A 15,689-nucleotide genomic window follows, 5' to 3' on the forward strand; every position below is an offset into this window, starting at 1 on the left:
TGTCTGGGAAACTCGAGGGAGGAAAACGAGGTTCCAACTTTTACCCTCGCAATAACTCTGTGAGGGGGGCTAGGCTGAAGCAGAATGACGGATCTATCCTCAGCCAGTGAGCTACGTGGCCTACAAAATATACCAACCGGCATCTCCCCCAGTCCTAGTTTGACATTTTAACCAGTGCAAAGCAGCCTTCAGTACTGCCTACGGAGACATTGTGGCAGCCATAGTCACAGCAACCCATTCCTTTTTCTGCGCCCGCCTATAGCAGGCTGCTAGACCTCGTAACCATAGAAACTTCCAGAAAGAGCCAACCCTCCCTGCCTAGAGATTTTTCAACATGACGCCCAATTCCAGCCAATGAGCTCCCTCCGCTTGGCTCATGCAGCAGCCCTTGATTGGACCGCGACACCGGTAGGACGGCCCAATGAGGCTCGAGGACGGCCGAGAGGAAAAAGAAGGGGAGGGGAAGGAAAGCGACACAACCAAGGCCGACGGAGCGGTGCGCGACGGGGGCCTAACGTCACGTTCAGAGCGGACCTATCAGCTCCGGCCAGCTTGGTGGCAAGCGACCAATCGGGAGACTCCAACGAGAGAAAATGGGCCAATAGTGGGACTCCACGCAAGGCCACGGGAAGGTATATAAGAGCCGAGGGGGCCATCTGGGCCAGACCGGTGAGCTTTGAGTGGGAAAATCACAATTCAGATTGCTGCGTTCGTCGGATAGCGCGTGAGGCGACCGCGAGGTTCTGTTATCTAATACAGGTAAGGCTCGGGGTGGCCTAGTGCTTGGGCGGAGGAGGAGGCGGGGGCCGGGGCCTAACGAGAACGGGAGGGCGGCTTCTCCAAATCTATCGGGCCTTGTGGGGTCCCCCTTGCCCTCATAATGCCACTTCGTTCTCAATTATCCAGGTTCCCATTGAGAAAAATCCTATTGCGGCTCACGGTCCAAAGCGCGCCATTTTTATTCCCATTTCCTGCCAGATACATATTCTCCCTTGATGGTAGTGGGGTGGCGATTGCTGTGATTACAGTATTTGGCATGCATGCATGAATAAAAGGGGTTTAAATCGCAGAACAGGAACAGATGTTTGTGTGGGGTATTCTTTTTCGTTCCCCCTTGCTCCTTATCGGGGAGAGGGGATTTATACAAAAAGCTGAACTTGCTGGATTTCTCTATATGTTGTCGGTTTTGTATATTGATAACATCTACCGGTTTGGTGTGAATGGTAATGGCTGGGTTTCTGGTGATGGAGACAGCGACTACTCCCTTCTCCCACTTTTTATGATGATTTCCTTATGAGAATGGTGAAGGCAAAACAGCTGTGGTTGCAGTGAACAGTGTTAATTATTTGATTTGAGGCTACTTGTTTTACCGTGACTCCATATACCAAAAAAATGGGAGGGGGGAGCAGGCTATCTCTGGCACTGGATTATCAATTTACTCTTTGCCTTTAATGTTGGGATGATCTGAACTAAAGATAAGAGGTTGGTAGCCTTTTTGTGTGTTAGGTTTTGCAGCTTTTATATACTGCCTTTTCACATTATTTTTTCTCAATGGATGTCTGTAGAATTTAGCAGTGTGTGGGTTCACATTCATGTTTAAGTATCAGGACAGCTACATATTTTCTTAACCCCTTTGCTGCTTTTTCCTTGAACAGAAAGGTTTCCTGGGCCTCCTCTGTATAAGATTTGGGGTGGGTTTTCTTTGAGCTGCCTGCATGTTTGCAGGCTGTGGGTCTACGTAGCCTCTAGTCCTGATTGGCCCTCCCTGCCTTTGCTAAGGATGTGTGGGACTAGTAATGCTTACTCTGTAAATCTGCCCCCATTTCTGTTAAACGGGGATCATGGTATTGTCTTTTTGCTCATAGTATTGCCACTGATGATTGATTTTACTTATTGCAGGGTTTTTTTTTCTCTCTGATTGTGAATACTTGGTACAAGGGCAGAATGAAGTATGCGCTTGTCTGCCTGTTGCTCATTGGCAGTGTATTTGCTGCTGATGACGATGACAAAAAGGAAGATGTGGGGACTGTGGTTGGCATTGATCTGGGAACCACATATTCCTGGTAAGTAAAAGAAGGGTTCCTATTTGATTGAGTGGCTTCTGGATGTCTTGAATAGCTTATGACCACTGCACCAAAATATGACCAAGATTTGATGCAGTGTTGTGAACCTAGATTCTGCACTGGTGTATGCAAACGAATTGTACTGTACAACTATTTTAATGTACTTGGTACAAGTCAGGGGAGTAACAATACAATAGCTATTCAACTCAAACTATTTTGGTTCAGTATAGTCTTGCAACTAAAAGCTTGAGTATGGCCAGAAACATTAGTATTAACCTGTTTAGCTCAGAGGATACAACTAGCTTGCTTGCTGAACCTCTTCAAGGATCACCTTTTTGACTCTCTGTGCTTGATTTTATCCTGTTTGGTGTTGGTTTTATGTGAATTCTGTGTTTTTTATGTTGGTGTTCATTTTTCCTTGGTCGTGTTAATGCATTTTAATGTACTGTATTTTAGGTGTATTATATTTTGTGAGCCACCCAGAAGGCTTTAAATAATACACATATTTTTAAAAGTAACTTCCATTCTCTGTTACAGTGTTGGTGTGTTCAAGAATGGGCGTGTGGAGATAATTGCTAATGACCAGGGTAACAGAATCACACCCTCCTATGTGGCATTCACACCAGAGGGGGAACGTCTTATAGGTGATGCAGCAAAGAACCAGCTGACTTCAAACCCTGAGAATACTGTATTTGATGCCAAGCGCCTCATTGGTAGAACATGGAATGATCCTTCTGTGCAGCAGGATATAAAATACCTACCTTTCAAGGTACTCATTTTGTGCCTTTTATGCTATGGGACGCGGGTGGCGCTGTGGGTTAAACCACAGAGCCTAGGTTGGCGGTTTGAATCCCCGCGACAGGGTGAGCTCCTGTTCCTCAGTCCCAGCTCCTGCCAACCTAGCAGTTCAAAAGCACATTGAAGTGCAAGTAGATAAATAGGTACCACTCCAGCGGGAAGGTATACAGCATTTCCATGGGCTGCTCTGGTTTGCCAGAAGCGGCTTAGTCATGCTGGCCACATGACCCGGAAGCTGTACGCCAGCTCCCTCAGCCAGTAACGCAAGATGAGCGCCGCAACCCCAGAGTCGGACACCTTTTTATATATAAAGTACATTGAACACCTTTTGGTGTGAAATTTGAACCCAGCCTGTCCCCAACCCTTGTTGTCGTTCAGTCGTGTCCGACTCTTCATGACCCCATGGACCAGAGCACGCCCGGCACGCCTATCCTTCACTGCCTCCCACAGTTTGGCCAAACTCATGTTAGTAGCTTCGAGAACACTGTCCAACCATCTCATCCTCTGTCGTCCCCTTCTCCTTGTGCCCTCCATCTTTCCCAACATCAGGGTCTTTTCCAGGAAGTCTTCTCTTCTCATGAGGTGGCCAAAGTACTGGAGCCTCAACTTCAGGATCTGTCCTTCTAGTGAGCACTCTGGGCCGATTTCCTTAAGAATGGATAGGTTTGATCTTCTTGCAGTCCATGGGACTCTCAAGAGTCTCCTCCAGCACCATAGCACTCCTCCCCAACCCTAGCACTGTCCTAAAGACACTAGCTTACTGAGCTATGTATGAAGTGTTCCTCCAGTCCATACAACTTGCGTTCACTGCTCAAGATACCAGCATCCAAGCACGGGTTATTCCACATCTGGCAACCTCATGGGCAGGTTGTTTGGTCTTGCCACTTCCTCAACGGAACCTCTTTAAGTCCACCACAATATTAATATTGTAGATGTGGTGCTTTTGGTTTGTAACCATGTCCATTGTACTTGTCTTTTCAGGTCATTGAAAAGAAGTCTAAGCCCCATATTCAGGTTGATATTGGAGGTGGCCAAATGAAGACCTTTGCTCCAGAAGAAATTTCAGCAATGGTTCTGACTAAAATGAAGGAGACTGCTGAGGCCTACTTGGGAAAGAAGGTAAGATGATGTTTCAGCTGAAGCACACAAGCAAAAAGAATAGGCACTGAGGGGAGCCTTCGTGAATCTACCGTGTAGGTAGACTGGCCAGTGGTTGGTCTAATCCTTTACAGCTTACTCTAGTTAGCAACAGGTCTCAGATGCCTTTCTGATCTAGAGATCATTCTAAACTGGATTGAACATGTACTATTCTGCATTCAATGCAAGTGTTCTACCACTGAGCTTTGATGCCTCCTAACAGCCCAGCTGCTTGTACATGAGGAGTCCATGCCTTCTTGGTTCCCCGGGACATAAAATGGATGGGTGGTGGTGGTGGAATTATTCTCCAAGCTGAGAAGGCCTGTCTGTAGCCTTTTGGATGTGTTTGAATTCCAATTTCCAATATCCCTGACAGTTGACAATGCTGGATCAGGCTGATGAGCAGCATCTAGTGGGTGACAGGCAATCCACTCCCCTAAGTAGTCTTGAAAGGTGCATTATAGACAATCTGGCTCCCCCCCCCCCCAAAAAAACCCTGTATTGGATGTTAATTTGGAAACAGCAATCAGAATTATTCTCATTCTTCTCCAGGTCACCCATGCTGTTGTCACTGTGCCAGCTTACTTTAACGATGCCCAGCGTCAGGCTACAAAGGATGCTGGTACTATTGCAGGGCTGAATGTCATGAGAATAATCAATGAGCCGTAAGTAGGGTTTTAATGGTCTTCTGCCAGTATTTGGGGTTTCTGTGGGCTTTTCTCACATTTACCAAACTAACAAGTTGCTCTTTCCTACAGGACTGCTGCTGCTATTGCTTATGGCCTAGACAAGAGGGAGGGTGAGAAGAACATCCTTGTCTTTGACTTGGGTGGTGGAACCTTTGATGTCTCCCTTCTCACAATTGATAATGGCGTCTTTGAAGTTGTGGCAACCAATGGAGACACTCACCTGGGTGGGGAAGACTTTGACCAGCGTGTAATGGAACACTTCATCAAGCTCTACAAGAAGAAAACTGGAAAGGATGTTCGGAAGGACAACAGAGCTGTTCAGAAGCTTCGTCGAGAAGTTGAAAAGGCCAAAAGAGCACTTTCTTCTCAACACCAATCTAGAATTGAGATTGAATCCTTCTTTGAAGGAGAAGACTTCTCTGAAACCTTGACAAGAGCAAAATTTGAAGAACTGAACATGGTAGGTATCTTGAATTTTAAAATGGGTTGTTTCTAATAAAATGGCTCTACTATTTGGAGCAATTGCTGTATACAAAACATAAAATTGGGAGAGAAGTAAGATTATAGTAACAATAACATGTAGTACATGCGTGTCATGGGAAAAATAAGGTGGTGCCCTTCTGCGTGAAACGCTATCCCACTCCCAAGACACTGCTGGTCAAACTGCACCAACAGCAGAGAATAAATTGGTTTCCTAATGGCTTGAGTCAAAATTGCTTGTCCTCCAAAAGATAGCAATGACTGATCTTTGTGGATTCTCCTGCTAAAGACAAATGAGATGTTAAGAGTAGGCCCACCTGATCTCAAATGGCATCACACATGGGCATCTTGGGGGCGGGACGTATCTGATAATTTGGTGACTGTATCATCTTGTGGCCTTGTTCTGTGATTGCCTTTCCACATCGATTGATTTTAAATTCTGCTTGTAGGATCTCTTCCGTTCCACCATGAAACCTGTCCAGAAAGTCCTAGAGGATGCAGACCTTAAGAAGTCTGACATTGATGAAATTGTGCTTGTTGGTGGCTCTACTCGCATCCCCAAGATACAGCAGCTTGTGAAAGAATTTTTCAATGGCAAGGAACCCTCTCGTGGAATCAATCCTGATGAAGCTGTAGCTTATGGTGCTGCTGTGCAGGCTGGCGTACTCTCTGGGGATCAAGATACTGGTAAGTCTGAGTGACTTAAATGCTGCATGAGGTGTTGGGCAGAGTAGCCTGTACAAGTGAAAAGCTTCCAGTCAGCCTCATAACTGTTTCGAATGGAAGATCTTTGTCTTTGCTGGCTGCCAGGTTTGTCACTACAGCTAGATAAATTATGGTGATGCTTAATCACTTAAAACTTCCTTTTCATTCTTAGGGGATCTGGTGCTGCTTGATGTGTGTCCTCTGACCTTGGGCATTGAGACTGTTGGTGGAGTAATGACCAAACTTATCCCAAGGAACACGGTTGTCCCCACCAAGAAATCACAGATCTTCTCCACAGCTTCAGATAACCAGCCAACTGTGACAATTAAGGTTTATGAAGGTAAGTGGCCGACCAACATCATTTGGCTTGGAAACTTTTAGAGTATTTTTGTCTTCTGGGCATTAGAGAGTAAAAGGTTAATCCAACATGGCTTAATTTTGCAATGCATGTTTCCACATTTTTGAGGTTCCTTGACATGCTTGAGTATCACTAGCAGTTGATTATTAATAGAAGAAGTGAGATGCCTTTAAAAAACGATAATTTTGTACTTGCATGATTACCAGAGTATAATCTGAGTGATTTCATGTGAAATGAAATTTCCCCCCATAGGAGAACGTCCTCTTACAAAGGATAATCATCTCTTGGGAACTTTCGACCTGACTGGAATCCCTCCTGCTCCCCGTGGCGTCCCTCAAATTGAAGTTACCTTTGAAATAGATGTGAATGGAATCCTTCGTGTTACGGCTGAGGACAAGGGCACAGGCAACAAAAATAAGATCACCATCACCAATGACCAGAATCGTCTTACTCCAGAAGAAATTGAGAGGATGGTCAATGATGCAGAGAAGTTTGCTGAGGAAGACAAAAAGCTGAAAGAGCGGATCGATGCTAGGAATGAGCTGGAAAGTTATGCCTACTCACTGAAAAACCAGATTGGAGATAAGGAGAAGCTCGGTGGCAAGTTGTCATCTGAAGACAAAGAAACAATAGAGAAGGCTGTAGAGGAAAAGATTGAGTGGCTAGAGAGTCACCAAGATAGTGACATCGAGGAATTCAAAGCCCAAAAGAAGGAACTGGAAGAGGTGGTGCAACCAATTGTGGGCAAGTTGTATGGTAGCGCAGGCCCACCCCCTACTGAGGAAGAAGCAGCAGGAGGAGATAAGGATGAATTGTAGACCTCAGTTTCCTAGATGTTGATGCTGTAAATATTGGACTTTGAACTTTTGTTTAAACTATTTGAACTCTAGATTTGGAATGTGATCAGAATCTTCACATTGAGTGGAGTTGGAAATGCTAGCCCAAAAGTGGCTGTATACTGCTTTTCATTAGCAGTTGATAAATGTCCAGCAGGGGGGTGGGCAACCTGACATGGGGAGCGGGTGAAGTATTGAAACCATTCTATTTAACAAGTTGGGTTGTGTGTGTTATGTGGAGAACTTTTCTACCCTCCAAGTGACAACAATAAATTTGTTACTTACACTGGATCTGGGTCTATTTGATCTTTGTAACACAAATGCTTATAGGAACTAAGAACACACCAGGACCAGAGCTGTGGTTATGTCTGCATGCTTCTTGCTCTGGCCCCCTCAGACACCACCTTCCTCAAAGCAGAATACAATTGGACGAAGAATTACCTGTATTCCCATGCATGTCTGCTAGGTGGTAGCAGGCCATTGGGTGATGACTTGGCATATGTGGACAAGCCACTGTAACATTAGAATCAGAATTGTACAGTTGGAAGATACTCCCAGGGTCATCTAGTGGTCCTTAATGCTTACATGTTTTGTTTCTAGATGAAAAGTGATGTGTAAATAAGCTCAGAGTAAGTATGCATTATTGTGCAAGGTCAGAATACCTCAAGCTGGATCTATTTAAGTAATTTCAGGTCCAGAAATACAGAAGAGAGAAGCTAAGAAAGGCTGGACCAAGGGATGATTTTGGGTAATTTAATCCCTAGCTTTATCAGCTGCTCAACACTGCAGTTTGCTTGCTTGATCACACAAGAAGCAGCCCATCTACTATTTTAGTTACCATAACTAACTGTGAGAGCCATGATGTGTTGCTTATTTAATATTCAAGCTATCTGGCTCTTTTGTCAACATAAGCTAATGCAATGAAACCACTTAGCCAATAACCTGTGTTAATTACAATCTGCTGCCCATTGTTGGCAAAAGCTGTGTGCCTTTAGGAGTTAATGGTACTTGCCTATCTGTACTTAACTGTTTCAGTGCAGTAAATCTGTTATATGGGAAATTGTGCAATCCTGAACCCTCCAGCACTAATTCTTAATAGCTTCATCTAACACATCCCGATTCATCCCATTGTTGGCAGGAGAGCACCATTTGGGGTTCAATACCTGTAGAAACTACACATTTCATTTTCTGAGGGGCTTATTTCACTTCCATGGTACTACTATGAATCAGTCAACCACCCAAATTTGATTTAAGGAAATGATTACATTAAAGGAGGCTAACTCGCTGGTATTTTATTAAATACTTCCCTTCTTCCTATCCCAGCCATTGGACACACTGAAACTTTCAAGAGGCAGAAATATGTACACACACTTCATTTGTAGTCCTCTGGCAAAAATGTGGATTGTCTTGTGTTACAAGGAGGATGGTAGATTTAGATTATTAAACAGCTACCAGTACATTTATTTAAAACATTTTACTTAAGAAGAGTTACAGCACTGTCTTTGTAGATTTCCCCTTTAATATCCATTCCACCAAATACTAAGCACAAGTGTTCATCTGGGCAGCCTTGAGAGAGATTGTCTCCATTAGAGCCTCCAGCTCCTTCCTTCCTGTTGCTGTCCTCATTGGAAGACACTTTCCACGGAACAACACACATAGACTGGTCCAGACGAGCAGAAGGCGCAGGAGTTTTAAACTCCAACTTTGTCCAATGTCCCATTTCTGCAGTTTAAAAAACAAATAGAAAACTATGCAAAAAAGGAGGGGGGAATTGCAGCAGCTTCTTGTAAATGACAAATAGTGGTGTTTTAAATCTTAAAGAGAGCTGGAAAATTAGACCTGAAGCTTCTACAGGGAGTGGAAATATTGGGGATCTCTTTTCCCTCTTAACATTTTAAGTGACATACATGGGAATAGTGACAGCTGCCAGCTTGTATGTTTCTAAAAGCAGCAAAGATTGATGGAGAATATGACAAACCAGTTGTTAGGAATCAAAAGGGGAGACTGCAGTTTGCACAGTTTGCAGATTCCTGACTGAGAACAGTATGTGGGGGCTATTTAGACCAGAAGGGCTCTTGTGGAACACTGAAACATTGAGTGGCTCTTAGGCACCTTTCAAACTCTTCCCATCTGGACTAGGGAGTAAGAAACTCATGGCCTGCCAGATGCTGTTGGGATTCCTAACTTCCACCAGCTCCAACCAGCATGGCCAAGGGCGGGGGTTCAGCAACATTGCAGAGCCACAAGTTCAGATGGGTTGGGTAAAAAATAATAAATTACTATTATTCCTGACCTAGCCCACTGCTGCCTTATACTGACCTCAAGGTTTCTGCTAGTGAGAGGAGAGAGAAGCCCCTTTCCTATCACCTGCTGCAAAAGATCCTTTTAACTGGAGATTTGGGATTAATCCTGGGACCTTTCTGCATGCAAAACACCTGCTCTTTCACTGAGCTATAGATGCTCTTGGTAAACATGAAGCTGCCTTATTCCATATCAGATTTCTTTTGCACACGTAGCCCAGGTGTGCATACTCTGAATTGACCACAACTTTCCAGGGTTGCAAGCAGATCTGTTTCAATATCACCTGTTCCGTGATGCTCCTCCCTCTCCATCTTGTTAAAAACTGCAGACTCAAGGGACTGAGCCTGGGACCTTTTTCATGCAACAGGTGAACTCTACCTCTGATCTAATTCTCCCACTCCCTTTAGTATGTGGTGACAGTGTTTATAATCTGGGGGGAGGGGGGAATTCACACTACACAAGCTCTGTTTTGGATTACAGCTCCCATCAGCTTCAGTCACTACTAGCTTCAGATAGGTCAAGGTTGTCATGCGGGGAAGTTACATGGCTGGAGCTGCCATCTCAAAATTGCTGGCGATCGCACATAAGCAAAGAGGACTACTCCCCAGTATAATGTTCCCAATGGAAGCTAACCAAAGACATCATCATAAGAAACACCCACCTATGTGATATTTATACATTGTGTCCAGTGCTCCTGTTGGGTCCATTCCACCAAATATATACAAATGTCCCTGAAACACAGCTGCTGAGTGGGCTGCCCGCCCTGCTGGTACAGATCCAGTAGCCGACAGGGTCTCCCACTTCATTTCAGCTGCAAGCACATTAAACCAATCCACATCAGTGCTCATCAGGTGCAAAGCTTAAGTAAATTGAGCTTGAAACACACATAACAGGGCTGCATGCACATTCAGCGATTCTGCAACATGAAAATAAATTTGGTAAAGAGTTTGGGACAGTTACTTCAAAGTTAAGATTCTAGCTGTAGTGACAGCAAAGATTATTGGGGGCGGTGGCTTAAACATGGGAAATGCCTGAAAAACAGGAATCAAAGGAAGGCTGAACAGGATTTAGAATTTATTTTTCACATTAATGTCTGCCTTTCCATAAAGGAATTTATGGCAGCATACATGGTTATCCTCCCCTTTCCTCCCTTGTATCCTGACAACCCTGCACGGTAGGTTAGATGGAGAGATTATGCCTAACCTAAGGTCACCCAGTGAGATCTGAGTGGGGATCTGATTCCTCCTCTTCCTGGATCTTGTCAAATGCCACCTACTACCCCACACCACCTCTTAAGGCTGTACCACTATTCTGTAGTGACACAGCCTGCAGGTGGAAACTAACCAGGATCCTATAGTATTTCTCACATTCTTAGCCTTTAAGGTGTTATAATGTGTAGCTTCTAAAAGCTAAAGATCTATTTTTTTTTAAAGGCAAGGTGGGAAGATAAGAATCCCTTTCCACAAAGTTTGCAGCACTGAGTACTTACTTGTATCAAAGCAGAAGAGATCATCAAAAAAGGTATCACCAGCCAATCCGCCATGTATGTAGAGCCTGTTTTTGACAGCCACCACGGCATGGCCATGTCGGGGAGCAGGAGGGTCGCCCCGAACTTCTGGTTGCAGCCATGTCAGAGTGGCTACAGGTGGCGAGAGAGAAATGTATTCAGATGAAGCAACAGCTACATTGAGGGCCTTGCTCCCTGCTTCCCACACTTAGGGTTGCATTTAGCTATGTTTTACCTAAGAGTAGACCCACTGCAATTAAAAGGTCTACATTAGTCATGTCTATCCATTTCGACGGGTTTTAACAGGATTCAACTCATACTTTGCTTCATCTGCTGCCAGGCCCTGGGGAATCAGCTAAACATTTGGTTTGGGAAATATCTGCATAGGGGCAGAGGAAGCTTACCAGAGTCAAAGATGTGAAGCTGCTGGTCTTTGACTGGATCCACCCCTTTATCGCCTCCTCCAAATACATATAAACGGTCCCCAATCACTGCTGAGGATGTATGATAAGTCCGAGGGGATGGTGGAGTGCCAGTCACCTTAGGGCTCATCCAAGTTCCAGCTTCTAATGTGGAAAACAAAAGTATTTGTAAGCTACAATATTGAAAAATTGGGGAGTGCACACAAGTAAATTATAGGCACAGAAAATGGGGGGTGGGTGCGAATTACACGTCACATGTAGAAGAAAGAAATGGAATTCCTAGTCCCCTTTGGTTACCAGGCGAGTGCTTAAATGCAAGGCTAGTTTAGTGGTACTTGGATTCAACGGAATGTCAAAGAGAAACTAGAACTTGAAACTACTGAACTGTAGTTCCTCAACAGATTTAGTGCTATAAGTTAGAGACTGAATTGAAACATTGGGGGGAGGGGTTTAAATCAAATTACATGTGCCAGTTTGCTGACCAAAAGCCTGGATGTTAGGATGTTATGAGCAACCATTTTGTGTGTATGTCAATGGCCACTGTTAAAACACAATTATCACCATCTCTACATATTATTTCCTTCTGATCTCACAATTCCACCTTCTGACCCACCAGTGCAGTAACTCAGGATAATACTTCATGCATCTAAAGAAGCCAGATTGTAGTGTGCAAAAGCTGATGCCGTAATAAATTTATTAGATATAGACGGTGACACAAGACACTGTTGTTTTTGCTGCAGTACGCTAACCCAGCTACCATTCTGAAATAAGTTTTATTGTTATTTTCATCATCTAACAGATAGCCAGTGTGGTGTAGTGTTAAGATTGTTGGACTAAGTCCTGAGAAACTAGGGTTTAACCCCCTGACTAAGGCCAAGTGAACTTGGACCAATCACTCTCTCCTAGCTTAACCTACCACAACGGGTTGTTGTGAAGATAACCATTCTCAGGGGAACTATATTTGCTGCTCTGAGCTCCTTGGTGGGATAGTGGGATGCAAATATTGGCTATGAATAAATTTAGAAATTGGACAGCTGCATGTTTGAAATCTTAAAAAAAAAAATACTCCAAGAAGTAATAAAATGAAACAGAAATAACTAATACTCACTGAGGTCCAGAACTTGCACACAGTTCCTGTTCCCAGTTTCACTGGCTCCTCCAAACACCCAGAGGCTTGTGGGCCAGCTTGTGGGAATGAAGGTGGCATGCTCATACCGCGGCAAGAGACCCCGCCAGGCAGGCGCCGTCCAGCAGTGTGCATCTGGGAGCCAGAAAGACATGTAAGAGCCTGGTAATGGGATCAGGCCAAAGGGGGCTCATCTAGTCCAGCATCCTGTTCTCAAAGCAGCGCCTGATTTTGGGCAGTGTGGGTGCTTCCCATAGGGCGCCAAAAGAGGGAGAGCAAAATTGAGATGGTCCATTTCGGTGTGCCAAATTTTGTCATAACTCAGTGCACCATATTACCAAATTCTGCCCCTGCTCAGAGGCCAGCCAGATGCCCCAATGCAAAGCCCACAAGCAGGACCTAAAAGCAGCAGCACTCTCTGCAATTGCTGTCAGGTAAAGGGTGGGTGGGCATGGCTTTCCCAAAATGGCCTGGTGGCCAAATGGAGTGGACTGGTGAGCTAAGTTTGGCCCATGGGCCAGAGGCCCCCCTCTCTTTCCCTATGGCAATGGCACCATCAGGGCAGAGCTTTTTGGAAGAAGTCCAGGGCACCAAAATGCCACAGGGCTCCTTTACTACATTTGGAAATGTGGTGAAGTAATACAGATCGTCATCTAAAGAGGGAGAAAGAACGCCATGAGTCCAGGGTCTAAAATTACTGCATTGCAGCCATGAGGACCAGGAACTTGCTTTTTTTTACAAACTAAAAACAAAAGCAGTTTGCTTGAAAAGCTGAATTCTGCCACATATCATATGCTTCCTTCCTGCTCTAATGACACTCTAGCCCTTACCAAGATCCATGACGTAGGAGTCAGCAAAGCTGCCACTCGGGTCTGCTCCCCCGACAAGGATTACTTTCCCTTTCCTGCTGCCTGGCTCTGCAGGAGGTAGGTACAAGGAGTTTTGCCCCACACGGGCACAGGGACAGTCCCCAGGTGGGAGAAGGGCATACCTGGCAAGAAGAAATAAGCAAAAGGGATCTCAGCAAGGATGCTGTTCCATGTGGAGCAGAAGACGGAGCGTGTCTCTTTAAGCCTGCAATGCTATCTATGCACACTTACCCAGGAGTAAACACCACCAAACAAACATGCATAAATGGCGTAGCAGCTACTAGGATGAGCCGGAAACCAGGGTAACCCTGGGCTATGAACTCAGTCAGAGTCTCAGGGAAGTCACTCTCAGCCTCTCCATCTACAACATGGGGATAAAACAAGGCTGGGTAACCTTGCTGGGCTGTTCTATGGATTATTGAGGGTGTATGTGCAAATGGGATGTGGGTGGCGCTGTGGGTTAAACCACAGAGCCTAGGGCTTGCCGATCAGAAGGTCGGTGGTTCAAATCCCCGTGACGGGGTGAGCTCCCGTTGCTCAGTCCCAGCTCCTGCCCACCTAGCAGTTCAAAAGCACGTCGAGTGCAAGTAGATAAATAGGTACCGCTCCAGTGGGAAGGTAAATGGCATTTCCGTGTGCTGCTCTGGTTCACCAGAAGTGGCTTAGTCATGCTGGCCACATGACCCGGAAGCTGTACGCTGGCTCCCTCAGCCAGTAACGCGAGATGAACGCCACAACCCCAGAGTTGGATGCAACTGGACCTAATGGTCAGGGGTCCCTTTACCTTTACCTTTATGTGCAATCTTATTGATACAAGAGGGGAGTGAAACAAAATGTTGCAGTTTGGACCCTGCCAGACAGCCTCTGCCTCTCTTCCAGGATACTCCATTCCACCACCAAATTAAACTATTGTTCCTAACTAGTTTGTTTTTATTACTCTGTATTTTATAACTCTGCTTCAAAATGTTGAATCCCAACTTGGGAGAAAGCTGGGATATCACTGTAAAAGGCAAATGAATAATAATACACAGTAGTATATACAGGATAGCATCCCCACCCCATGGTACACCAGATTTCTGCAACCTGATGTACAGTCCTGTTCTTTTGAGGATAACAAGAAGAATTGTTCTTTAAATCACCTGGAGGGCACCAGGGTTGGGGAAGGTTGATATGCACAACATTTTAAAAATTTAGTTCTTTACTGAGGTTTGCATATTTCAAAAGAGCGAGCCACAATACAATCATAAGGTAATACTACCAATAAATAAATTACCAGAGCCGCCACCCCCTACAGCGATAAACAAGATCCATACCCCACACTACAATTCAAAATGTAAGTGTGGTGTTGTGGTTAGAGTGTTGGACTAGAGGTCTGGGAAACCAAATTCCAAATCTGCACTTAGCCATGAAGCTCACTGGGTGTCCTAGAGTCAGCCACTTCACTCTCAGCCTAACCTGTTTTGAGCATAAAGCGAGAAGAAGAAGAACTATGAGGGCCACCTTGAGCAGCTTGGAATAAAAGATGGGATATAAAATAAACATGGCAATACAATTAATATAAAAACCAGTCAAAAGCAGCATTAGAACATTGTATTTGTTGTCTTCCCACTTTTACTGGATTTTTTTTTTTTTTTTACAAAACACAATAATTCATTCTTTTTTTAAAAACGTATTTACTTATGCATTTTCATTAGTAATGCAAGAATTCTCACTGGTACCTGCAGACCATTTGACAGGGCTGCAGGAGATCAGAGCCCTGCCTCGCAGAGCCTCCGGTCTAAGATTCAACCTAGGAAAGCAACAGCAGAAATGAATGGCGTGCAAGAAATCCGCCATAATAGTGGAGGCAGGAGTAAAAATCGGAGGCAGAATCTTGTAAAGGAAGGGCTATTATTAATTTAAGCCTCTGGCAGCAGGCAGAGTTTGACTGCATATTGCATGTCATCTCCCGCAAGTTAATACTCCCTTTGCAAGGCCATTCCCCTCTGCTGGGGGGCACAGGAGAGAGAGCTCCCTGATCGATGGCTGCCCCTTCCAGGTAGGCTGGAGCGGATCCAGGGGGCCCACGCCTCAGTTCAGCACTGACCTCCCCGCACCCTGTTTTAATTTGCACGCCAACTCCCTCAAATTGCATCCCACGTGCACTGATGCCCCGGCTCGAGAACGAACCAGTTGCCTTCCTCCGGGTTTTCTCCCGGCTTCAGCTCCAGCAGCGCCGTCCGCGAGCCCGGCTCCGGCCCCATGGATGCAGGCCGAGGGGAGAGGGGCGAGATAATAATTTTAAAAAAAGAAACACCGACGCCCCGCCCCCGGGTCCGTTGCTAGACGACCAGCAGCTCCGCCCTCAGCGTGACTACTGTGAAAGTGCACAGCGCTTCACGGTAAAACCATCCCGCTG

At 45.2% G+C, this 15,689-nt stretch overlaps 2 protein-coding genes across 4 annotated transcripts; one reads left to right on the forward strand and one right to left on the reverse strand.

Moving 5' to 3' along the window:
* Positions 1–740: 740 nt before the first annotated feature.
* On the forward strand, positions 741–7,357 carry HSPA5 (heat shock protein family A (Hsp70) member 5). Its single transcript, XM_033137081.1, has 9 exons — positions 741–759; positions 1,900–2,063; positions 2,601–2,832; positions 3,843–3,980; positions 4,551–4,663; positions 4,757–5,147; positions 5,617–5,854; positions 6,045–6,212; positions 6,483–7,357. Exons 2-9 carry the CDS (start codon positions 1,945–1,947, stop codon positions 7,046–7,048), a joined length of 1,965 nt encoding a protein of 654 aa, XP_032992972.1. The 5' UTR covers positions 741–759; positions 1,900–1,944; the 3' UTR covers positions 7,049–7,357.
* Positions 7,358–8,508: 1,151 nt separating this feature from the next.
* On the reverse strand, positions 8,509–15,581 carry RABEPK (Rab9 effector protein with kelch motifs). Of its 3 annotated transcripts, XM_033137951.1 has the most exons (8): positions 15,461–15,564; positions 13,523–13,652; positions 13,253–13,413; positions 12,405–12,557; positions 11,279–11,440; positions 10,857–11,006; positions 10,029–10,178; positions 8,511–8,788 (listed from the first exon to the last, which is right to left on the reverse strand). In XM_033137951.1, the coding sequence occupies exons 2-8, from the start codon at positions 13,552–13,554 to the stop codon at positions 8,541–8,543; spliced, it is 1,056 nt and encodes a 351-aa protein (XP_032993842.1). In that variant the 5' UTR covers positions 13,555–13,652; positions 15,461–15,564; the 3' UTR covers positions 8,511–8,540. The 3 variants fall into 3 exon arrangements, with proteins under 3 accessions (XP_032993843.1, XP_032993842.1, XP_032993841.1); XM_033137952.1 differs by lacking the exon at positions 15,461–15,564 and having other exon boundaries at positions 8,509–8,788; positions 13,523–13,647; XM_033137950.1 differs by lacking the exon at positions 13,523–13,652 and having other exon boundaries at positions 8,512–8,788; positions 15,461–15,581.
* Positions 15,582–15,689: the final 108 nt, after the last annotated feature.

Source organism: Lacerta agilis, chromosome Z, assembly GCF_009819535.1.
Source record: "Lacerta agilis isolate rLacAgi1 chromosome Z, rLacAgi1.pri, whole genome shotgun sequence".
Lineage (NCBI taxonomy): Eukaryota > Metazoa > Chordata > Lepidosauria > Squamata > Lacertidae > Lacerta > Lacerta agilis.

Coding starts and splice junctions, on each gene's coding strand:
- RABEPK (XM_033137950.1), bottom strand. CDS start 15,534: ATGGGGCCGGAGCCGGGCTCGCGGACGGCGCTGCTGGAGCTGAAGCCG. Junction 11,441..12,404: donor TGTGCAAGTTCTGGACCTCA/GTGAGTATTAGT, acceptor TTTCCACATTAG/AAGCTGGAACTTGGATGAGC. Junction 11,007..11,278: donor GCTTCACATCTTTGACTCTG/GTAAGCTTCCTC, acceptor CGCCACCTGTAG/CCACTCTGACATGGCTGCAA.
- HSPA5 (XM_033137081.1), top strand. CDS start 1,945: ATGAAGTATGCGCTTGTCTGCCTGTTGCTCATTGGCAGTGTATTTGCT. Junction 5,148..5,616: donor AATTTGAAGAACTGAACATG/GTAGGTATCTTG, acceptor TTCTGCTTGTAG/GATCTCTTCCGTTCCACCAT. Junction 6,213..6,482: donor GACAATTAAGGTTTATGAAG/GTAAGTGGCCGA, acceptor TTCCCCCCATAG/GAGAACGTCCTCTTACAAAG.